This window comes from Crocodylus porosus, unplaced genomic scaffold, assembly GCF_001723895.1.
Source record: "Crocodylus porosus isolate Cpor-Errol unplaced genomic scaffold, CroPor_comp1, whole genome shotgun sequence".
NCBI classification, from domain to species: domain Eukaryota; kingdom Metazoa; phylum Chordata; order Crocodylia; family Crocodylidae; genus Crocodylus; species Crocodylus porosus.
The window spans coordinates 84,686,098-84,712,017 of NW_017728886.1; the positions used below are offsets into that span (position 1 = coordinate 84,686,098).

The 25,920-nt window shown below is 41.2% G+C and overlaps 1 protein-coding gene across 7 annotated transcripts in view; it reads right to left on the reverse strand.

The window, feature by feature from the left end:
• Nucleotides 1-25,920, reverse strand: part of PDE1C (phosphodiesterase 1C) — a 479,499-nt gene that overhangs the window by 62,488 nt on the left and 391,091 nt on the right. For all 7 annotated transcript variants that reach the window (XM_019538223.1, XM_019538225.1, XM_019538224.1 and 4 more), the window contains 5 exons: nt 21,299-21,399; nt 19,079-19,207; nt 11,822-11,923; nt 7,994-8,114; nt 5,304-5,385 (listed from right to left, as the gene is read on the reverse strand). In XM_019538223.1, coding sequence (XP_019393768.1) covers nt 5,304-5,385; nt 7,994-8,114; nt 11,822-11,923; nt 19,079-19,207; nt 21,299-21,399 — 535 coding nt within the window. The remainder of the gene's footprint in view (nt 1-5,303; nt 5,386-7,993; nt 8,115-11,821; nt 11,924-19,078; nt 19,208-21,298; nt 21,400-25,920) is intronic.

Below are 25,920 nucleotides of genomic sequence, written 5' to 3' on the forward strand. Positions count from 1 at the left end.
GAGTTTATGACTGTTGCTCCTGGTTTTCCGCTGGGGCACTTTGGTGAATAGTTGTTTGCCTAGCCCCTGACGATCTCGCCTGATATATTTGTAAACTGCCACCAAATCCCCTCAAAGTCTTCTCTTTTCTAGGCTGAACAATCCCATATCTATCAGTCTTTCCTCATCTGGTTTGCTCTTCAGGCTTCTAATCATATGATTGGCTCTTCTCTGGACTCTCCACATCCCTCTTGAATTGTGACATCCAGAACTGGACGCAGTACTCCAGCTGTGGCCTCACCAATGCCAAGTAGAGTGGGAGAATAACTTCCTTGATTTTGCTTGAGATGCATTGCTTGATGCATGCCAGTGTATTGTTTGCTCTGCTAACTGTAGCATCACATTGGTGGCTCATATTCATTTTATAGTCAATTATGACCCCCAGGTCCCTTTCAAACATGGTGCTAGTTAGCGTAGCACCACCAAGCCTGTAGGTTTGTTGCGGACTTTTTCTCCTCAGATGGAGCACTTTACAATTCTCAGTGTTGAATAGCATTTGGTTCTGGTCCTCCCATGTAACTAATCTGTCTAGGTCTGCCTAGATCATCAGCCTACACCCAGGCACGGCCGCACTTCCCCACAGCTTAGTCTCATCAGCGAACTTTGCTAGCACGCTTTTCAGCCCCACATCCAGACCATTGATGAAGCTGTTGAAAAGCACCAGTCCAAGTACAGAACGCTGGGGGACCCCACTGGCTACTGTTCGCCAGGTCAACACAGGTCCATCTATTAATATTCTCTGCGTTCGACCCTACAGCCAGTTTCCCACCCATTTGACCATTGAATTGTTGAGCCCATAGTCCCCTAATTTTACCTTGAGAGCCTCATGGGACACCAAATCAAAGGCCTTCCTAAAGTCCAAGTAAATGACTTCGACCTCATCATTTTAATCCTCATCCTTACACTCTGAGATGAGGGATTGTGGGCCAGGCCCCTAGGCTAGGTACAGAGATTCAAAAAGCCTGAGCCAGAATCCATCTATGTTACACAGTTTTCTGTAAGCGTAGTTTAGATTGGTAGCAAACAGAATACACATTCATCCTTTGGTGAGGGGGTATGCAGGCTGCAAGCACTCATGTGCATTCCTGCATGCCGCCCAGCATGCCCCATGGGCTCCCCAAGCTGCTGGAGACTGCCAAGTCCCTGGACCACCCCTGACTGGCTGCTGGGCACAGGCAACCATAAAGGGAAAGCAACCCCCTACTGCATCATCTATGAGCCACTGATATCTGTCAGCCACAGACAAGCAGCAGGAATGGGAAGGAAGGCATCAGTTTTTCTGTGTATGAGCCCCAGCACCTGGGCATCCATATCTCTAAGCCATGCCCCTGCACCCCATCATGAAGGACCCCACAATGTACACACAGTCCTGACACAAAGCCCAGGAAACCCCCATGCTCAGGCACAGCCCATGGAGCCTGACCAGGCGGCTGGGCTCAGGCAAGTACCTGTCCTCCCACTGCCTGCCTGTGGCTGATAGATGATGCAGCAGCGGGAGGAGGCATGCTCACCTGTGCCTGGCAACCTGGTAGGGCTCTATAGGCCTGCACCTGAGCACAGGGGCTCTCCTGGGCTCTGTGTCAGGTGCACATGTACATCGTGCGAAGCTTCATGACGGAGCACAGGAACATGGCTCAAGGACACAAGTGCCCAGGTACTGGGGTTCATGCATGGGAAAATAGATGCCACCCTTCCCCATTCCTGCTGCCTGCCTGTGGCTGACAGCTGGCCAGACGTAGGAGGCAGGACTGTGGAAAGCATCTGTTCTGACTTGGCTCTATGACAGCTTGGGGGTAGAGCACACTGGGCGCTCAGATGGAACAACTGAGAGCAGGGCAAGTGCTAGTGCCACTCCTTATGAGAGGGGTCCATACAGGAGCCTGGCATGCTGGTGGACAGTGGACTAACTAGAATCAATAAGGGAGCTGGTATTTATACCAGATCCACCGGTCTAATCTAATTCAATTAAGTCTGAGTGCACCTTGATCCAGGTTTAACTTAGACCAGGTTATGCCATTTTTAGACCAGCTTGTATGTACTGAATTTCTGTTCTGTTATGGGTGTAGACCATTTTCTAATCACTTAGACCAGGAAAAGTGTGATTAATATCTGTACATGGCCCAAGAGAGTATTTTCACTTCATGTCAAAAAGAGCACCCAGGAAATTGCTAGTCAGAGAACAATTTCTCCAAAGCCTGCTGCACAGAAGCAGAATCATTTGATCATTGGCTTTTATCCAATATGTTCTGAAGCCATAATTTCTTTTCCTGTGAGCCAAAGGACAAAAATAAGAGGATGTCACTACATTAATCAACTGCAAGAGACAGTGATGACAACAAAGGCCAATCTCCAATCAAACAAGCCTCCTACAGCCTCAGACAGAAGGAGAAGCTTTAAAACCTTTTTGTATTTCAGCTGAGACGCCACAATCTTGGTTAGATGTTCTTTGCAATTTGCTGGGCTCCCTCACTGTGCTCAGAGGACTGGCTTTCAGATGTGAATCCCCTCTGACTGGTTTACTTCCAAGCATTTTCTTTACAGAACGAAGTGACAGACAAGAGACTTTGTCTTTCTTTTGAGGAAATCTTTGCTGTTAAATTGCCTCATTACCATAGAAAAATTACATCCTGTGAAGTCTTCACTCTGCCTTTCTCAAAACATTTCACCAACAAAAATGCTCATCTGCTGTGTTTGTTGCATCCACAGTGACCTTTCATATAGGAACAAAACACCTTTAGGAGTGATTTGGTTGAGTCTTACCTGATACTGCAAACAAACTGAGCCACTGGGACAACATTTCAGAGCTATGTCCCTAGAACAGAAATTTATTTCACAAATGATGAATTCCTTTTATTTGTTGAAAGCGATGGCTGCCTGCTGTAGATAATAGCACAATTTGGAATTCATGAGGTACTTACTTCTACAAAGAAGTGCAGTAATTACCATTCAGCGGAACTATTTGTTAAAGCTATAAATCAGATGAGCAAATGAATAGGAACAGAATATTTCTCTGAAAATCTAGCCTTGGACTTTGCAAGGACTCTTGCCTCTACACATATTGGAGAAATGTAAGAGTTTTTTTATTTAATAAAGAAGACATTATATAAAGACATTAAGCCACTGCCAGTGTGTGCAGCCGACTGGGAAATGAAAACTTGATAATGTTACAGCACAAGATTTATAGAAAGAATGTGCCTATTAATGTCAATGGGATGTAGTAAACTGCACAAATTAAATATGAGGATAAATAGCACAGAACTAAATAAATCTGTCTCTGCGTATTGATTGAATGCCTTTTCATGAGCTGTAATTGTGTTGGTAACAGTTTAATTCATCATTAATTTTGCAATGATTTGCACAGAGGACACGGTCACAAGGGTTGCTTTAGCTGGGGACGAATTCTGACCTACTAGTTCAAAGGAACGTAAAAGAAGGAATAAGCAAAGCCCTTTCTCTTACAGGAATTGGAAATGTGGGAATCCCTTCAGGGAATGTGGCCTCTGCTCTCTGCTAATGCCTCTGCAGAAAAAAGGTTATCTGAAAAAGGGTGTGCCAAGGGCTCCATGCACAAACCAGCAGAGTTTTGGCTATGCTGTGCCCTCTTTCAGAGCCGTGTACACCCATAAGAGTTTTAATTGAGCTGCATATCTTCCCACGATTCCCACCTCCTACCTGGTCCTTCTACTGGCTATCCATAAGTCCTAATGTGTCTACAGAACCGTATTGTCCTCAGTAGTAGCATGCTGCCCCTACACAGGGATCTATTCTCAACAGTAAAACCACATATCCCTTCTCAGCATCTGATGAATTGAATGCCTGCTTACAAAAGCTTATGCATCTCTGAGTTAGTTTTAGAGATGTCATTAGCCATGCTATTCTCAAGTCAAGCAGAAGGCAGGGTGGTTTAGCACTTATAGACTATGGGTTAGTAAGGGGTGAACATTTGAAGGTTAGAAATCTGGGCTGGGTTTGGAGAACAGCCTGTTCATTTCATGTTCTTAACTGAACTATCCAAACTTCAAGGCTTAGGGAAAATTGAGGTGACAATAGTTAAAAAATGGCTTTATGTGCTTGCCTGAAAGACAATGCAACAAAACATCTGTACGAGAGGCGGCTCTGAGCCATGGATATGGATCTGAACATCTCCAAAGTGCAGGGATTTTTGGATCTAGTTTTTTGTTTGTCCTTTTACAGATGGGGAGACAGCTGTGAAATTTCAACCTTTCACATTTTTTCATTCATGTTAAAAATATGCTTTCCCTTTAACCCCCGCCTCTGCCTTTCCCTGTCTTTAAAGCTGTTGCCTTTACTGATTTGATCTTTCTCCCTTTTTTTTTTTTTTTGGGGGGGGGAGGGGTTAAGATTTTTCTTTTTATTGCTTCTCCCACGGTACCATTCAAACCACTAGCCCCTTCTCTTTTCCATGTCCCCTGCCTCTTTCTCTTTATCTCTCTCTCTCGCCCTCTTCCATTTTCCAGATAAGCCCTCCCAACACACTCCCACATGTTCAGGTATGTTCACTCCCACCTCCCTTCCAAGTAAATTCTCACTTCTCCCCTGCACCTCTGCAATTCCAGGTTTATTGTCTCTCCCTCTCACTTCCATGTCGCTCAGCAAGCTCAGGCCTCTTTTATCACTACCACCCTGAAAGTTTTCCCCAAGCTCCATTCAAATTTCAAACTTCAGGACTGAAGAAGGAAGCATAATTTGTTGTTGGTGGAGACCTCCTCCTCCTCTGCTATTCAGGGTGTGGGGTATGGGGGCAAGGGACATTGGATGGGATAAATGAAGGATTTGAAGTGCTGCTTGTCCTGGAAAGGGGAAATCAGATTCTAATGACTTGGATACATGGAGAATAAATTAAATAAGAAAAATGTTATAAATACAAAACCTATAAATCAGGAAAGAAGCCTTAGCAGTACAAGTTTCTTGTATGCCGATTAGGATATCAAGGATTAGCCGCTGTAGCTGTGCATAGTGGTTGGTCCTGCAGTAACATTAGAGTTAAGTCAGTTACCATTTAGTAGCACGCTCATAAATTGATTAGATTTAATAGCTGTTCAGTCTAGAATCGTTCATCCAGAGAAAATAACTTCACTGAATGTTTATTTCCTCTCTATATACTAGTTCAAAGTGATGAGAGACCAAAATGAGCTCACTCCCTTGGGAAGGAACAGGTTTTCCATTTGATTGGGTTTTTTGTTTGTTTGTTTGTCCCCTTTAAGTAGCTGGTCTCCTAAGTTAAGTGCATCAGAAGGACGTACCTATTTGAGACTGAGGAACCATAGTAGATTTGCGATCACACAGTGGTGAGAAAGGAAGCCCTAGTTCTGCTTCTTTATCACCCTGGAGAAACAAAATTGAGAGCAGATTAGAATATGGAAAGATTTGCCTAACAAAATAATAACTTACCTTGCTGCGAGCACTCCTCATTATTTTCTCAATAAAACCCGAAACTATTTTAAACTCATGAATCACCCAGATATTGAAGCTATCAAAGTTTTAATCCTAATATCCAGGTGTGAATCAAACTATAGTCACATCTTTATAAAGCACTCTCTGTGTCTATAAGGTATTTAGCTAAAAGTATCTTGAAAACCTGGAAGCACTCTACACTGCAGGAACTAATGGAATTCAATTTTTAGTGCAAATCCACTAAGGGAAAATGTCAATGTCAAGGCTTATCCTTCAGGTTTTGCTTTCTATTTGTCATTTTATACTTTTGGAATAGAAATGCACAAAGCAGATCTGACCAGTTACAGATCCTTCCCTCCTCTCCCCCCTACCTCCCCCCCGGTATAACATTGTGTAGCTAAAATGCACAAAATCAAAGACTCTAAATAGGTTTTCCAGGTCTCAGAATTTCATGCCCTTGTTGGTCAATACAAAATGAAGCAGGCAATCAAATGTTTAAAGCCCATCTCTGCTAATTCTTTTCATTGTGTGCATTCATAATGTACATGCTCAAACTGCCCTTTTATTTATTTCAGTCTCCCTAAGACAGACTACCAGACTACAGCACACAGAGAACGCAATAATTCACATGGGATAATATGCAGCTGCTACACTCCCTGTTTTCCACTCAAAGGTAAATTACTTGATTAACATGATCTAAAATCAATGTTGTAAGCCAGCACCCTACTGTAACTTTGCTGAATGTGGTGGCCTTCTTCCATATAGTTGTGACTGGTATATTCTAAACACTAACTTCAAATTAGAGATATCTACTGAAGTCGTAAGAAGTCCTGGGTATTTGCCTTGTGGGTTTGCACAGCGTAAAAAAAAATGGGGCTGCAATCCTGACTGGACTCTTTGGTTGCAATAATAAATAACACTTTTCTTTTATTGTAATAAAGGGAGTTACAGCTACTTACTGAAGAATAGACTTGAGTCCCAAATTTGCAAGTGCTTCTGAGTAACACACACCAATCTATTTTTCCACTACTCAAAGCAGATCTGTACTCCAATTTCAGTTCTAAAACACTGCACTGTCCTGATTACAAGTCTATCTTTCTTCCAAAATAACCATAAAAGCTCTTTATGACTTATATGCAGAGTCAACCTATAGTCAAGACAGTCTTGACTTTTGTCCTTGCAGAACTTTTGTGTGTGCCATAAAAATACCAAAGCAAAAATATTTAGTGCAGCTTTATTTTAGTATCTTTAAACCTTTGGGTCCTTTCTTTGGTTAACTGGTTCTCCTGTGGAATTGTGTGAGGGCAGCAGAAGTTCAAGGTTACCTGGAGCTATTAACTTACATTCAGAGAAATGGTGTTCTTCCGAAAACTGAATCTGAAAACGTGGGGTCAACTTTTATAAAGTTAATCTATAATCAAAGATATATGATAACCACCTTTGTCTCTTTTGTCTTGTCATAAACTAAATTAGGGTGGCCTAAGCCCTGCTAGCAGCAGCCTCTAATCAAATCTTTCACTGTGTTCAGAAAGTTAGTTGGCTTCTTCAAGCTCATTTGGTAGTTCCTTCATGGTTCACTAAAAAAACATTAGTAAACTACATGAGCTCTGTACAAAGAGTTTCTGCTTTTAAGAAATATGCACTAAACCTGCTAAGCTATATGCTACAAAATCTGCATTTCAAAAACATCCTTTCACGTCTACAGAATGGATGTATTGAGGTAGGAAGACCTACATGATTCTGTCAGTTCAGAAATACTTGGCAATTAATTTGGTTGAAATCCTGTATAAATAGGCTGTTGTGTGTATATGTATATGCAGTGGGGAGAGTTAAACTAATTTCCAAGGCCCAGGACCAGACCAGAGATTTTCATGTTATCCATATCCCTGTAACTACCAATACTTTCTTCTATGTAGTCTGAGAAGAGTGCCTACTGCCCCACCCCTTCCTCCTCTGTGGCAAAAATATCTCAAGGTCTTTCCCTCCATGAATAATCAAAAACAAGATAGGTAGTCTAACATACTTGTCAACAAAAATAACATGTTAAATTCACAATAAAATTACATTCATATTTAAAAGTTAAATATTGATATCAAATTCATAATTAATGTGATTATGCACTTTACATATTTTAAGCTCCCAGCTGACCAGGAAGGCTGGCTTCTTGACTATGAAAAAATAATAGAGCACTTCTTCTATTTTAAAGAACTGAAAAAGACCACAATAGGTCAGAATATTTTTGACACTATGGATTTCTATTTGAAATCCCTGGTTTATCTTATGAATTATTTGTAGGTGTTTGCATGCCTAAGAGTGCTAATATTGTACAGCATCCCACATGTCCTTTAAAGGGCTCTCACAGCAACACCAGAGTGCCATGGTACCCTGGTTGAGAATCACTGTTTTAGAAGGTGGGGGGGAAAAAGGATGCCAACTTGCGCAGCATTCATACACTTCCTTTTTTTCTTGCAACTCTGCTTACTTCACTCATTCTCTGTCTGCAGAACTCGAAAGGAATGTGGTTAGTTCCCCAAGTTACCTGTCTGAAAAACTCCTCTAGCAAGGACATGGTCCAGCGATGATGGAGGTCCCAGGCCTTGGCGGGATGACTGATGTCTGCTGTATGTAACAACAGTGATAAGGCTTTCGGCTTGTCGATTCTGAAAACCCAAATGACTGAACAAGTTAATTGTCTGCACCAGCATAAAAAGAGAAAGATAAAAATCTAGGCAAAACAAGGAAATGAGGCCATTATAACTTTTGGCTGGGATACTTTTTAGATTGATTTGTGTGTTTATAAAACCTGACAACTATGAAAGATTAATCATCTAACTTCTGTGACATAAACCATTCCTGTGGTAATGGAGTCATTAAAAAAGTGCAAAGGGAAACTGGGAGCATTAGCCTTGGTGATTTTCTTTGCAGGATTTTGTGTGCGTTTAAACAAGCAAGTCAGAATGTTTAGAGTATTCTTGATTTGGGCTGAGATATTTTGTGCAACACAAGAAAAGACTAACAATTTTAGGTTGTATTAGATTGCTAACTTGCTAAAAAGGACATGGCACCGATTTGACTCCATTTAAGCCAGATGTGTTCCTGGCATAAAACTGGTAAGAGACGAGAAGTTTAACTCTAAAACATTGCTTCTGGAATTACAGAACACAAAGGGCTGAAATTTACTTAAAACCATGCCAGGAAGGGCTAAGCCCAGAGACTAGAAAATAATATTTTGCATTACCAAGCAAACTCAAATGTTAAACCCAACTTCTCAGTGCCCCTTGCTGTCAGCTCCTGGGAGGAGGCAACTGCTAGTTTCATTCTTGCCTGAATCGGTACACTTTTGGTAGGATCTAAGAAGTTTGCCCAGCCCTTCTTGCCAGCAAGATGAATAGGCAGGGTTCAGACTTTTGAGGCTAGAGGTGTCAAGTGGATAAGACAGGATGTGGGGAGAGTAGAAATGGAGAAGATGCTTCAAGTTCCAAATTACTCCTGAAAGAAATACTCTCTCCTCAAATCGCTGCATCTCCAAGCCTGTTCTGTAGGGCTATGCGAAGCTTCGGTCGCTGATTCGATGCGGTGTAGATTTGGCCCAATTCGGCGGCTGAATCTCTGAATCCAAATCAAATCAGGAGACCCTTTAATCTCTCCAAATCAAATCAGAACCCTCCAAATCAATTCAGAGAGTTTTGAAGATTTGGACATAGACAAGCTTTAAATGTTTTTTCTACATACCTCAAGGTACCAGGCAGCTCGTGAATGCTGAGATGGTGGGGCAAATGAAGCACCCCACAGGAGTGCAGGGGGCCCCCCAGCGTGCTTGGCGGTGGACCCAGAAGTGGACCAGAAGCACTTCCAGTCCACTTCCGGGTCCGTTGCCAAGCATGCAGTGAGCCCCCCTTCACTCCTGTGGGACGCTCCATCTGCCCCACCATATCAATGTTCACAAGCCACGCCTGGTACCTCGAAGTCTGTAGAAAAAACATTTAAAGCTGTGTCTATGGCTGAATCACTGATTCTCCAAATCACCACTGAATCTTCAAAATCAGATTCAGCTGAATCAAATCAGGGACAGTGACCCAAATCAACTAATTCAATCACTGTCCCCTATTCAGGCCAAATCTGAATCCGAATCAAATATGGCCTGTTTTGCACACCCCTACTGTTTTGTATTCTCTCTGATTACAGAGGTCATCCCCTATGCTGAAGACACATGCTACCATCTACAAAAGGGTGATGAGGCAACCATGCTCCCAAAGTCTGGGGCCTGATGCCATAACCAGGCTCTTGGAGGTCTTGCATTGTACCTGGATCACATAAACCCTCTGTATTCAGTTGTTATTGAGGTCCCTGCCACATTAAAGGAAAGCCACAATGGGATCTGATGCAGGATCCTAACATTCTTGCCATGCATGGCAGGGGGTATGATGGTTGGTTCTGGACCCAGATCCCATTGTGCCATGCTGCCAGTACAGGGAAAGCCTCAGTCCAGGCTCCCCCTGCACCAGCAAGTAGCAAGTTTGGCTCTCAGCTTGGGGAGGGCACCATGCATACCCCGGGAGCCCTGGTCAGAGGACTGGAGCTCACAGCCAGGGAAGTGCATAGTACATTCCCCTGGCTGGGAGCCCTGATCCTTTGACTAGGGGTCCCAGCTGAAGAAGCCCTATGAGCTGACCAGAGCTCCCAGCCACAGAACATACAGTGTATGCTCCAGCTGAGAGCCCCAATCAGCTGAGGGACTTCCCAACCTCTGGTGCACAGGGAAGTCTTGAAAGGCTCTTGTGTGCTTCAGGGGCTGGACACTGGCCACACATTCAATTAAAGGCACGAAAAGAGCCTGCCACAAAGTTACTACACATATTTTGGCAATGTCTATACATGTGCATTTAATGCACATTAGCCCAATTTAAGGAGCATTAAGGGCAGGCATCTATACATGTACACCCTTAATAAACCTTAAAAATTGTGATCTTAGGCTATTCAAGCCTAACTTTGATACCTGCATAAATCAGGTATCAAATTTATGCGCAAATACCTAAGTCACATTAGTGAACATGTAGATGAACTAATGCACATTAATACAGTGCATTGGGTTGGTTCCAATGACTTGGCACCAACTGTAGTCCCAAGTCAGTCTGTACACCCACATTAATGCACTTTATGATCCACACACCTACATTAATGCGCAGTAGACATGCCCCTGAATTGCCTTAATGCACATTAGGTCAATGAACATTAAGTTTAGACATGTCCTTTCTGTAGTATGTGGTTTATCCCCGCTTTTATCATGCCATTCATTGATTGAACATGTGTCCTGTTAATCCTATTGTAAATGTCAGGGGCCTAAAAGAACATGAATGAATGTTTTTATTCCAAAGGACTTTTGGTACATATGACAGCTTTATGCCAATGCTGTCATATGCACACACTTTAATCCTTCAGAATATAAAGTGCGTGTGTTTGTATATGCTTGTGTCTGTGTGCTCACATAGGAATTAATTAGAAAATCAAAAACATAAAGACACATGAACATCAAAGAGAGCTGGATCTTCCAAAGAGATGCTTTTGCAATTTAATACAATGACAAAATACCAACCGAAATGCAGCCCTTCCCTTCACTGAACAGTGGGCATTTGCACATAACATGGGGGTTTAATTCTCCCTAAATTGAAGCAGCAGTTTTTTAAAAACACCGCTTCAATGTAGGGTGAAGTAAACCCCCATGTCATGTACATCTGTGTTGGAACCCAATCCTTACCTGCCTCTCCACCAGCAGAGAGGGGAGAGCGAGCTGTTGGCAGGTAGAATGGTCCCTGAGCTGCAGGGGAGGGGGTGGGGAACCAGTGCTTCCCTCCATAGCAGCGGTGGTTCTGCCCTTAGGCGGCACCTGCCCACAGGCACCCAGCTTGGGCAGTCCCAGGGGACACTGCAGGTGTGGTGAGAGGCACCGGGCCTCCACACAGCTCAGGCAGGCAGACTCCAGGGAGGAAAAAAAAAAAGATCAGGCTTGCTGCTTTTTTTTTTTTTTACCCTACTGTGGAGCTAGCCTTCCCAGGCTGCCTGCATGGTCTGCCTGCACAGCCCCTGAGCTGCACAGAGCCCCGTGCTTGGCTCCACAGCTATAGTGTAGGAAACTAAAACTCCTTGGAGGTGTTTTACTTTGCAGCACCCCATACTCATTTGCTGCATCCCAAAGTCATTTAAGGCACTTTATGCTCCCAAATGCACTACAGGGGCTGGAATTAACGTGCAATACACCATCGAATGTGCAAACAGCAATGCCATTAAAGCAGTGCAAAAGGCATATAGCCCACTTTAAATCCGCTTTAAAGTGTTGTCTACAAACGCCCAGTATCATCAAGTGACTTACCCTTCTGGCTGCTGCAAAGCATTCTTCATGGCTTTGATTTGCTGGAAGTGACAGGACATATCAGTGGCCAACACCATCTCAACCACCAAAGCCCTGAATTCCCTGTTGAGTAGACATCCAGCCAAGAGAACAGAGGAGAGAGAAAAGCAAACATGTAAGAAACACTTTTATGTCTTTTGCTGTACATCTGCAAATCATCTATGATATTTCTGCTCTGCACCATGTCCATCACTGAGCCCTTTACCTTATCTTTCTCTTGGGGTGCAAGAGAAGGGTAGGGGAGGTTGTGTTGCCATAAATATAAAGCATAGAGAGACAAAAAATTTAGTCAGGTTATTAACTTTTACTAAAGAAATCCCAGAGGTTTCTGAATAGCCCATTAGGATTCCCTCTTTTCAATTCAACACAGAATTTTAGAATTGATTTCTGCTACAGATGGTTTCTTAGAAGGAAACAAGTGGATTATTTAAATACTGCATATGGAGCAAGTCCATTTTGAAACACAACTGTATATAAATTTACTGTCTGAAAGCAGTTTTAAAACAGATTAGTTAGAAAAACAAGGTGATTTCTGTAGGCTTGCTAGTCTTGTGTTCAAAGTTCTCATAAAGTAATTCACTATCATAAATGTTTCAGACAGATACAGGATTTGCTCTGTATTTCCAAAAAAAGATGGAAAAGCTTGGATCCTGCTAGCGTTAATCTCCAATCCACTCTGTATCAGGATTTTGGATTGAAATTCCTAATCTTGAGAATCCTAATTCCTAATACCCCAGCCTTGCTGCATTTTTACTTTAAAAAAATCATTTTGTATATTTATTCAGGTATCTCATATCATCTACATTTGCTGGATACTACTTCCAAATATTCCTGAATCATTAATACAAATTATTATTTATACTCAGGAAGGATCAGGATGAAATTGCTTTATACAACAATGTTGATTTTTCGAGCATGTGCATCCTCAAAACCCTCAGAACTATCACATTTGCTTTTCTACCTTCCCTCACCTTAGATCCAGGTGTCATAATGTAAGAATTCACTTCAGCCACCAAATTAGTCCATCACATTAGAGGAAGAATGGTTCAGTATGTAGGGCACCAGCCAGGGATTTCAATTCCCTATTTCAGTTCTCTATTCTCTCTGACTTCCCATGTCCTTTTGGACAATTTTACCACCTTCCTGTGCCTTTGTTACATATTTCCCTAACTCACACTGGTGATGGGAGGTTGATAAAATAAAAACTATGAGGTACTCAAATACTATGTTGATTTTAGGGCAGTGATTTTAGGGAGGATACAAAAAGAGATTTAGGAAAATAACTCCTGTTTTGGCACTTAAACTCTCAGGCTGCCTATACACATGCTTGGGGGTGGGGAAGTGGGTGTTTAATTAGAGCAGTTCCCAGAGAGCCACTCTAATTAAAACTTCTCACCATGATGTGTATATTAAGCCCCCATGGGTTTAAAAATGGCCATGGAATAATTTATCTAAACCTCATTTGACAAGGTTTGGATAAAACACCGCAGTGGTCGTTTTAAATGTGTGGGGCTTATACACATAATGGTGAGACCACACTAGAGCATTCTAATTAGAATGCAGATTAATTGAGTCTGCTCTGATGCGTTATGATGAGAATGGGAAGCAGCATATTTATAGGCAGCCTCATTGATTCAGTTTAGTTCTTAAATCAACAGGGGCTTAGGCACCTAAGTACCTTTTGGGGCTGGCCTCAAGTACTTATAGAGTAATATTTATATCTCTTTATTTCTACAGAAATACATAGATTTCATATAGATATAGTAATATTTGTTCACTGAAAGCAAAAAACCAACATTTTGCATTATTTTGACTGGAAATACCACTTCATTTAGGAATAGTGCTTCTGTGAAGCACTGGTTGTAGTGAATGCTGGCTTGGGCCTCAACAACTTAGCTCCCTCCTCTGACACTGCCCTGCTGTGTGACCTTGTACTTCATTTTTAATTTCTGAGTTTCAGTTCCTCTCTCTGTGGAATGTAGATATTGATTCTTCTTTTGGAAAGTGCTGGTGATCTACAGATGAAAATGCTACATAAAACTAAGCATTGCAATTATTTAACAAGAAACAGGCCATTTTTATTTTTTTGAAATGATTATGCTTCCTTAGGAGTCTTTCAAAAGAACTATGAATTCTAATTTATTCTTCCAATGCTCAAAGATATTGCTACATCTCTGCTAGCCCAGGCAGGTGCAAATTTGAAAAGGCCACTACAATTCCCCAGGGCTGCCAGGGGCTGCATGTTCCAGAGAGAAAGGAGGTAGTGCCCGCTTCACTGGTTTCTCAGATGGCTCCTTCTGAAGAATTGTAGTTTTAACTTGGAAATCAGTCTCTTTGGGAACCCCACCAATGGACGCCATCTTAAGGACATGTAGACCAGTTCATTTCATGCATAGCCTGGCCATACACTCTGTATATTTTTTCTGGCTGTGCCGAATAGCTCAGGAAGCACATCTGAGGGTGCTTTCAACATCTCCAAATGGATTTCCCACCTGAAGGGGGCCACACACACATTGTGGTATAACTTCAGGCTGAGTTAAAGCTATGATATTTTGACAAAAGAATAAGTGTCTTAAACATTTCTGTAAGCAAATAGCAAAATGCTGTCATGCAAATTTTACTACTGATTACAGCCTGGAGTAACAAAGTATACCAGAGTTAATCACAGATTTGTACTTTAGCTATGATCTCTTGATGGTTTGTAGTGGTCTCTGGTCTGCTTTCTTTTTCACAGAAAATCTTTAAGACACCTGAAATTTATCTACCTAATATTATATTTATCATGCTCTCTAGGACAATTACTTAAGGATAATTATATTTATAGTTTTATTTATCCAGATATTGATATTTACTTAGCAACATGTCCTACTGAATGAAAGATTTATACACTCATACAATCACAGATTGTACAGTAGAAAACCAATTTTGAGATTGTCTAGTCCATACACAAGGAGGCAAAACCAGGACTGTTTCCTACAGGAAAATGTTTTGACCATTCCATTTCTGTGAAATGTATGCACATTGTGTGGGTGGAAGAAACTTACTATGGGACATATCAAACAACAAGAGCTATGGGTCTGCATCACATTATTTTTTTTATTCTTATGGAAAAGAATAAAGAAAAGAAGAAAGTTGCCTCAAAGACATTTTCAAAGGTTGTCATTTTAGCATCATTCATTAAATCTAGGTGCACAAACCATACACAAAGAAACATCAGATTTGGACAAGAAAAAATATCATTATTTTTAAAATGTGTACCTGTTATTTTGGGGGGAAAAACAAAGAAAAAGAAGAGCATGGGCTGAAAATTTTTCAACCTGAACATGTGAAAATTTGAAATTTTTAACCAACAAGCAGAAAAATAACAAGAACAAGTACTCAGGATTACATGAGAGATTGTATTCTGAACAACTTCACTGACTCCAAGTCCATTAACAGTATTCTGTGAAAGCCTCCATAGTATATTACTTCCTCAGGCTACATGCTGACAAAAATTGAAGAGCTCAAGATTTTCTAAATGCCTTTTTAATCCTGTCCTTTCCAGTAAGGGATTGGGCTAAATATGCTCTATTTCAATAAACTGGATGACAATTATAAAACAAAACAAAAGCCCACAGCTAGGGATACACATTCAAAAAGCCTGAGCCTGAATTGATTCAGTCTTTTCAAGTTAGTCTAACCTGACTAGGTTAAATCAGTTTGTAACTCCACACACGTCCCAGATATGCAGGCACATGCCTGCAGTGGCTCAGGCTAGAAGCTGGGGAGTGCAAGAACAGCCCTCCATTCCCTTGCACAACAGTGACCGTGGGTGGAGGGGGATGTATAGGCCCCAGCAGGATGCTCCGGTTAGCCCAGCAGGGAATTGATAACAGTGTTTATCATCCCCTAACTCAGTGTTTATCATCCCATTAAGAACACAAGGGAGGGACATTACCAGCTACCTGTTGATTCTACCTGTTGATTCAGCAAGGACCATAGCCAGCATGTGGTCTGCTAGCTAATACACAAATACACAGACACCTCTTGGCAAGAGGGCAGGGGGGGAGGCAATTCCTGCTTAGTAGGCAGTGAAGATGGGGAAGCGGAAAACAAACAGCTTTTCCAAAGAAGGCTATTAAGCTACCTGTTGATTAGCTCCAAAAAGCCTGTCAGCTTGTCATCTCCCACAGCAAGTACTGTAGCCAGCATGTGGTCTGCTAGCTAATGAGGTGTCGGTGTGTGGTAGAGGGGAGGGGGGCAATGATCCCTTCTTAGCATGGAAAAGCCAGGCAGACACTGCTGTGCCTGCAAGCCTCTGCCAAGCCGCAGCCAGGAAGCAGAGGGGAGGGGCCAGCCCTGCTGTGGAGCAGAGCCCCACCCAGACCAGAGATGCTGGGATGTGGGTGCGGGGTACAGTTTAGCTTAAACCAGCAAGGGGTCTGGGGCAGACATTGCATAAACCTGTTTGAGCCAAATCAGTTAAGTCTGATACTACATTCAACCAGGTTTATCTCAAACCAGTTTCAGCCATTTTCAGACTGGTTTATGTGCACTGAACATCTGTTCTGTTACAGGTTTAAACCAGTTTCTGATCACTTAAACCAGTTTATGTGTAATGTCTGTCCCTAGCCACCATGACAGAATAGAAATCCACAAGGTATCTTGGAAAGCATGTGTTCTTTGTGCAGTTTTTCATCTGCTCTCTTCGTTCAGTGTGATCTGTTTTTGTTATAGCTTTATAATGTAATTGTTGATTACTGGTACCACTGGGATTTGTCATATGAAGCAGCCCACTCACCTTTCAAATATTAAATAAGCAGCAGAGTTGTGTACAAATGTATTCTTAAAGGGAAAGAGCAAAAGTGAGCAAAATTAAATCGGCGGCTAAGCTCTTGTCTCCCTAATCCCCCTTCTCTTAAGAAGGCTCTTCAAGATGCTTGCCCTATAAAAGTCCCTAAGAAATCTGTTCTGTGAAATGGACAGAAAAATCCACCCCTAACTCTGCACTAAACACACATTCCCAAACAGGAAGTATTAAGCACAAACTGAAAAAACTGTAAAACTAAAAAACTCCACATGCACTGACAGAATTGGGAAATACAGCTATCTTCAGTTTTTCCTGTTATCAACAAATCTCAAGTCTTAATATGACCTCACTTCAGAAAAGGCATTTAAGTGCATGACTGACTCCTTTATAGACCCAGAGATTGGGCCTTTCAGTGAAGGGATCCTTAAGGGTGCCTACAGACATGGGGAAAAAAACATGCAGAATGCACCCAGAAGAGAAATTGCATCAGTTTGACCTGACTCCCCAGCATCTGTATAGCTCGCATGCTTCAGTGCAGCTTTTTGACACTTTTATCTAATAGCTGATTGAATCAGCTATGGAAAAGGTTGAATCAGCTATTAGATAAAAGCACCAAAAAGCCTTGCAGAAGCACATGAGTTATACAGATGCTGGGGAGCCAGGTCAAACTGACGCGATTCCTCTTCCAGTAAAGCACTGGTGGGAGGGTTCCCCCACATCAGTCAGCACTTTAAACTATCAGGTACATTCACATAAATAAAGACAAATGTTGCCAGGTTCAAGCAAAATAATTTAAACCATAAATCTCAGAAATAACTTCTGATCTAGAAGACCCTGGTCTTTTATTGTGTATCTTGAGATACTTCATGTCCAGTTCTTTTTCCTGTAAGTTCCCCTTGTGTTTAGATGCAGTTGTGATCTCTTAGTGCTTCTGCAAAATGGGCCCAAGGTGTTTCAAATGGGCACTGTAAAAATGGAGGCCTCTAAAATCAAAGGTCATATCTGAAAGGATAGGCATTATCATGGATCTAAATAAGGGGCTCTTTTCCACAGATGTTTCACATATGGCAGCTTCAAAATAAGGCCCTAATGAGGAAAAGAAATATTAAGCAACCCAGAATAGATTTAAACTGAATTAAACAATTTAGTTAAACTACTTGCATACTCCTGAAAGAACACAACCTACACCCCTATTTTCAAGTTTGCTTTTTTCCGCATCCTTGGTATGTAAATTTCCCCACTTTATATTCAGCTTGACCTCGTTCTCATTTAAACTAAATTCCATATCTAATGCAATGGCAATGTAAAGGGGCCTTAGAGTGGTCACGGTTTATATCTACTGTGCTGTAAGGTACAGTAAAAAATCAGTCCAGCCTGATATTCTTTAATGTCTATACGTGGGAAAAGGAATATCAAGGAAAGCCTATTAGAATATAAGAAAATCTAAATAATAAATCTTGACCCACCGCTCATTAGGGCTGCGAGAAGCTTTGGTTACTGATTCAATTCGGTGGTGATTCAGTCCAATTTGGTGGCTGAATCTCCAAATCTGAATTGAATCAGGAGACCCTTTAATCTCTCTGAATTGAATCAGAACCCTCTGAATCAATTCAGAGAGATTCAGAAAGACTCAGAGATTCAGACATATACATGAATTTAAGTGTTTTTTTCTACATACCTCAAGGTACCAAGGAGCTCATGAATGCTGTGATGGTGGGGTGGATGGAGCATCCCACAGAAGCATGGGGGGCTCCCCAGTGCACTCGGGAGCAGACCCAGAAGTGGACAAAAAACACTTCTGGTCCACTTCCAGGTTCACCGTGGTGCACACTGGGGGGGGCCCCCCATGCCTCCCTGGCTCAGCAACTGGTGCCTCCTGGATCTGGGGGGGCACCTGGGGTCTCCCCATGGCCAACTGCTGAGCCAGGGAGGTGGGGTGGGGGGGCAAGCATGTTTCCCAGTGGACCCAGAACTGCTTCCAGTCCACTCCTGGGTTTGCCACTGAGCACACGGGAGCCCCCCCACACGCCTGTGGGATGCTTCATCTGCCCCAGCATTGCAGCATTCATGAGCTGCATCTGGTACCTTGAGGTATCTACAAAAAACATTTAAAGTTGTGGCTATGGCTGAATCTTCAGATTCATATTCGGCTGTATTGAATTGGGGACAGTGATCCGAATCACTGAACAGAATCACTGTCCCCAATTCAGGCCAAATCAGAATCTGAATTTAATATGGCCTGTTTTGCACACTCCTTCTGCTCATGATGCTAGGAATAAAGGAGCAAGAAGTGAAAAGGCAAATAAATAAGACTTCTTTTAAGTCCCTGTTTTCTTAAAATAAAAAATACATATAATTATTCATAAAACTCAGGAATAGCAAACATTCTCACTGCAAATTTTCCATTTGGTCTTGCTGCATATTCTTACCTCCAGTCATCTTTTGAGAGATTAGCTAAAATGTTCATCTCTTCATCATCTTGCAAAAGACGATAAGCCGCACTTACGTGGTGGTTTTCCAGCACAGATCGGTCATTGTACAGAATGGCTGAATCTGACCTAAAATTTCAAAAGAACATAGAAAAAATATGGTTCTTTACATAAACTAAGATTCTTGATTGCATAAAATGTTGACTAACTATTGTGAAATATATACCGTATTTTCTAACACAACATACACCTTTCCCCACCAAAACCAGTTGCTGGAAATTGGAACATGCATTATATCTGAGGGTAAGAGCAGGTTCTACCACTTTCTGGGTAAAACTGAAGATAAAATCTGCAGCAAACCACATGGAGCAGAACAATAAGCAGGCTCAGTTCCCTAGCTGCTGCTTTCATTAACTTATTACAAGGAAATACCTTTTTTTTCATTCCGCCTTTCAAAAACAAGATGTGTTTTATATTCTGGGCCATGTTGTATGTGACAAACAATGCTTTTTTACAGCTGCTGTTCTACTGTATGCAGTATGATTGGGCCAGCTGGAAAAAAGCCAGATGATAGTAATCCACCCTAATTTCAAATCCTCTTCATTGCTTAAGACTCACATAAGCTCTGCATTAAAGACTTAAAAGAGCATATATGAATTTTTGGATGAAATCGCAAGGCTTTTTGCTCAGTTCTAACTCAGGTTAAATTTGTATGGAGGTATTATTTTTTCCAACTATGGAGTTACAAGATTTATGCAACAGTGTAGGTGCCTAAACTTGGTACCAAGAAGTGTGAAATAATGTTCCAGTTTCATTAAAAGTAAATGTGTACGCATGGGCAGTTACAACAGAATAGTTAACAGGTAGTACATTTACACCCTCACCTACCTTGCAGTATCTTGTTTGTCTGTCCATCTCTCCAGTAGATTTTTGAATATTCAATCAGCTTAAACAAGACACAAGTGTACTTACACTCCACCGGTTCTAAAGTAGTTTGACCTGACCAGAAATGCAAACAGATCTGCTTCCTAACTGAACTGCTTTATTTTTAGCTCCACAGTATAGATGGATCTGAGAATGCTGATCTCTGGTCTGAATGCTTGGGTTGGTCTGCATCTGAAAACTGCTCAGTGACATTTAATGGGAGGACTGGGTGAGTACGGTCCCGGGTGGCTCCTCGTGTAACCTATTTGGAGGGAGCTGTGTATTTCTTCCATACATGCTGTCCTAATTCTCATGGCCAATGTTGCAGAGGAAAGATTAGACTTCCAGCTTTCCCTAACTCTCCTAGATCCCTTTGGAGAATGTGAGAATTATTTAACCCTTGCATGTTGGGAGTTCAAGGACTGGATTGTGGCTAGCACAGAGGCAGGAGGCTCTTCTCAGTATGCCCAAAACATACTCGCCTCCCTGTGTCCCCTCCCCCTTCCCAGTGCCCCTTCACACAAAACTGTGCTTTTATATAAAGAGAGCATGGCAATAGAAATGAATCAGTTATTTCATATAAAGAATTTATGGTGTAACCATGGATACCAAGAGACTTACTGCTGAGAATATCTGACCTTTTTCACAAAGGGGAATATTGTCAAAGTCACAAATAGTAGTTAAAGACCTACCTAATGCTGAAAGTCAATGGACATTACTCATCCAACTGCCTTTTGTGCATCTGAAAATCTCCCTGTACATATTGCAAAAAAATAGTCTACTTACAAAATGGCCCTGGTCCAATCAAATTATTGGCCATTTAACTGATGGCTCCAGTGTTCCCCAGTGTTTTTAAAACAGGTATCATGACTTGTCACTGCAGCATCATAAAATACATTCTATTGCTGCAGGTGTGGTATTATACAGGGAAAGGTACTGGCAAAGCCTGTATTTTCTGTTCATTTCTGGTTTGATTTATTAATATCCATTTTCACTTGACTAAGCCTTTGGATTTTCAAATTTAAACAGATCAGTATGTTTGGTTCTTTATAGGGAAAAGAAGTTGTTCATTCAACCTCACTTTAAAATGAGAGACACTGCACATAAGATTACAGTTGTGGATTCCGTAGTAAATGGTTGAGCAACAGAATATAAAATATAGCATAAGGAAGTTAATCTTGTTCCTAAATTAAGACAAAAGCTTTGGCACTTCTTTCCCATCTACTCTTGGGCTGCTCTTTGCAAGCATTCCTCCCTACACAGCTCACTGCTTCAACAATTTCACAAGAGTCTCACCGTGTCTGAATGTGAAAGTTGTTGGTGGTTCCAGTGTGTTCATAGTCATGGACGGCAGCTGCAAAGATCATAGCAAATATCTCTAGCTCTGTCAGCCAGTGCTGAAAAAAAAAGATTAGAGAGCAATCAGATAAGCTGTCATTTTCTCAGGCATTAAAGCTTTCGTTTTTTAAGGCAAGTTCTCCCATGCTGACAATTCACACTTCACATCATTGCCTTTTCCCTAAAGCCTTCCAGATGTTCCAAAGCAAACTTCTACATGAAAGCTTAACTAGCATTTTTCCTGAAGTTGTAGCTAAATACATTAAATCCTGGCAAAATATTTTAAAGATTTCAAACACCAAAAAAAGCTGACATAAAAAGATGGAACATTTACTTTCTTTGAAAGAAATGAAAACAAAAAATGTAAAAAGTAGTAGCCTAAAAAAAGGAGAGTTTGCCACTTTTCGGCAAAACATAAATGCATACTGACCATATGAGTTCAGATACATCTACAGCATCAAATACACAGTATGTAATGAACCTAAGTGTGCTGAGAACACTGACATTACAAGCCTTGGATACAAAAGAATCCCACTAATATCCAGCGACTTCTTGAACCACGGGTCTTAGCAAATAAATAAATGTACACCATTTTAAAGCAAAAGCACAACATCAAAATGGATTCCTTGTTGCTTATTTGCTGGGTTTTTGGTTGTAACCATGTTGGTCTAAGGACACAGGAAGGCAAGGTTCTTTGAGTAGATGTGATATCTTTTATTAGATCAGCTGAGTAGTTGGAAAAAAGTTCTTAGCAAGCTTTTGGGTGCAGCCACCCTTCTTCAGGCATAGGGAGTCTCTGCATAATTTATTTGAAAAAAATTCATAAAGTCCTTGGATAGCATTTTTTAAAAAGCCCAAACTACTTAGATGCATGTGTCCTATTTGCCAATGCTTAGGCCACTTTGGAAATGGGACATAGTTTTGCAGGTCACTCAGAAGCCTTTCAGAAATATTCCTTGACTTATCCAGTCATTTTATGTCTTAGTTTCACCATCTGTAATATGTACTGATATCTTTAGGGTGCTGCTAAGATTTGTTACTTAATGTTTATAACAAGATCAAGGGTCCTCTCAAGCCAGGCAGTCCACATGCCTAAAAATGTAAAGGCATACCAGTTTCTGTAGCCAACATCACACAAGACACTGATGGTGCCAACATCACGTGTGGCTGCCCTTGACTCCCCAGGCCAAATGTCCTGGTACCCATTTACAACTGGGCCAATGCAGAGTAGTCTTTGGCAATAATAGACTAGGCTCTAACTTAGGTCTCCAGTGCCATAGCAGTTCCACCATCACACTCCTAATATTTAGGTAGCAGGTCGAAAAAAAAAAAGCTGAAAGTACCATTATTACTGAATACAGTTTGAAGGCAGAGACATCTTTCTGTTTGGCTGGTCCTACAGTAAGGTGGGCTCTATCCAGCTTTCTCTCATCAAATAAATAAATAAATAAGATCACCTCTGTTTCTCCACCTCTGCACATACAAAGCAACCTCAATCCTTAGCTATCTCCATAATCATCACCCCTCCATTTGTGATAGCCATCTTGCACCCAGTAGAGAAGCTCTCCAACCTCTGATAGTCTCAGACTGGAGATCTCATCATAAAGACAACTGCAAAGATCATAGCAAATATCAGGATTTCTGTTTAAAAATATTTTGCTTTAAATATTTAGCCCAGCTCTATAAACCATCATTAGAATGGTATTCTTAGTAGTTTCTTCAGAAGGGGTAAAAGTTGAACTGGCATAGAGATCATATTACTCTTCCACCCATACACAGGGTCCTTCGAGAAGCATACAAGGCTTGGAGAACACCAGCAGTGGAAAACCTTTCTATGGTGTCGTATTTTTCTGTGGATAATCGGTGTTTACTATTGTCCAGGAAAGCTACTGAACTCCTCAGGCAAAACATTTTGGAAGTGTTAAAAAAAAGAGAGAGAATGAGGACTGCCTTGCTTATGTTCTTCAGGCATGATTTTTCACATCCTGAAAAATGTGTTCAGATCCTGGGCTTCCTTATTTGTCTCTGTTACTCTTCTGATGCAACTGGAAAGACAGTAGCAAACATGGAAGTCTGTGTTGCTGTTACAATGTCAGTATAACGCTGGTTAGTAGGGCTGTGCGAAGCTTCGGTCCCTGATTCGATTCAGCAGAGATAAAGCCTGATTCGGTGGCCAAATCTCTGAATGCAGATCAAATCAGATGACCCTTTAATCTCTCTGAATCGAATCAGAACCTTCCAAATAGATTTGGAAAGATTTGGAGATTTGGACATAGACACAGCTTTAAATGTTTATTCTACATACCTCAAGGTAGCAGGTGGCTCCTGAATGCTGAGATGCTGGGTGGATGGAGCCTCCCACAGGAGTGCAGGGGCTCCCCAGGGCTCTTAGCAGCAGACCTGGGAGTGGACCAGAAGCACTTGCGGTTTACTTCCAGGTCTGCCGGTGAATGTGCTGAGCGGCATCCTTACACCTCCTCAGCCTAGTGACTGGTGCCTCCTGGGTCTGGGGGGGCACCTGGGGTCCACCCATGACCAATCACCAAGCCAGGGGAGCATGGAGGGGGACCTCCCACATGCTCCCTGGCAGACCAGGAAGCAGATCGAAAGTACTTCCAATCCACTTGCAGATTTGCTGCCGAGCACATGGGGGGCCCCCACACACACACTCCTGTGGGATGCTCTATCCACCCTAGCATTGCAGTGTTCATGAGACACACCTGATACCTTGAGGTATGTAGAAAAAACATGTGAAGCTGTGTCTCTAGCTGAATTGCTGATTCTCCAAATCAGCATTGAATCTCCGGACTTGGATTCGGCTGAATTGAATCGGGGACTGTGATCCAAATCAAATCATTGTCCCTGATTTGGCCTGAATCTGAATCAAAAACAGCCCATTTTGCACACCCCTACCAGTTAGTATAATGGACTTTGAAGTGAAGATGAATGCAACTTTGAAAAGAAATAAAAAGTCCTTTATTAGAGAATGCTCACTGAAAATACAGATTGGGGTATTGGGGCTACTGTATTATAGCAACACACAATAATAAAAAATGGGTGTAAATACTGCACAGTTAAAATAGATCTGTAAATATGGAGGTAGAAACAGGAGAGGGAGAGAGAGAGAGAAAAAACAGCTGGTAAAAGAGTGAAAATTTGCAGTCCCTAATTCAACTACAACCACAATACGGAAAATACAAAAGATTCCAAGCTTCTTGCAGAGAACTGATGCAATCCCCATCAAAGTGGCAATATTACCTTTTACTAGGCTCTGATGGACTTTGTCTCACAGAATGGGGCTAGTTTTAAAAGAACAAAGCCATTAAGCATGATTGAGAAATCAGCAGGATTCTCTCACAGGGAGAGGAAAGCAAGGAAATGTGAATGTTTTTCATTTTGAAAGGGGTGATGAAAACAATCTTAGAACATACTCTTCAAGGCTGAAGGCGGAAAAAAAAAGAAATGCATCAAAGATACCAAACTGGGAACAAAAAAAAGGAAATGAGGCATGTCTATAGTTCACATGACATAATAAACACAATGAATTAGCTACTAAGAAGAGCCAATGGATCTAAACAAAAGTCCTTTCTGTGCAGAGACAGAAAGGACTAGATTGGTTTTCCAGATCTAGAAAATAAATGGAATGCATTTCCAAGAAACACAGGAAAATGATACAAAGAAAACAAAACTACAGCAATAATTAGCCTATTCTTCTTCTTATGGTTTATGCTCATTTATTCCAAGGAAGTTATCAGTTTCAGAACCATATCATTATGATGATCTGGTTATTAACCATAATAGCCAGCAGGTTTTTTTCCCCCCAATTTGGTATGAACAAGTGACATAAATCCCACACTTCAGCAGCTTTATAGCTTAGCTTTATATACTTCTGCAATTCCAGGCAATGTCACAGGAAGAACTCCCATAATTTATGATTTGCATATAATTTGGTGGTTTCACAAAGATATCACATTGTAATTACCAACAATTATCAAGATTAATTATATAATATTGATACAGGAGAAAATAATTCAGGGGTTACAAAACAACAGAATTAATCAAAGGAAGGAAGAAAAGAGGGGAATGTTTTATACGTATCTATGCAGTATGTCTCTTAAAAATGTTTCGAAGCTCTGTGTTTTGTCTACTATTGCATTTAAATTTAAAAATTGGAAAAAATTAACTTTGTACATTGAATTTAGAATAATACCAAATGTATTATACTGCCATTAGATATACCAAATGTCAGAACTTGGAATGTTAAATTTGTTTCTGATCACTTCATAAAGAACATAGAAGAAATACAAAAGTTATAAAGTAAACGATTATGTAAGGAAAGATTTTGGTCTAATGAGAGACTGAAAAAAAGTTAAGATTATTTCATTTAGAGAAAAGGAAAATAATGAAGGAACAAAATAGAAGGATATGAAATAATGAATAATAAAGAGAAGCAAATCAGGTACTCCTATTTTTCCCTGTGATACACGATGAAGTGATCACTAGCAGAAACAAAAAGGCAACAGGCTAAAAACTGATTAAAACAAAGCACTTCTTTTACATCATAAGTAATTACTCACTTT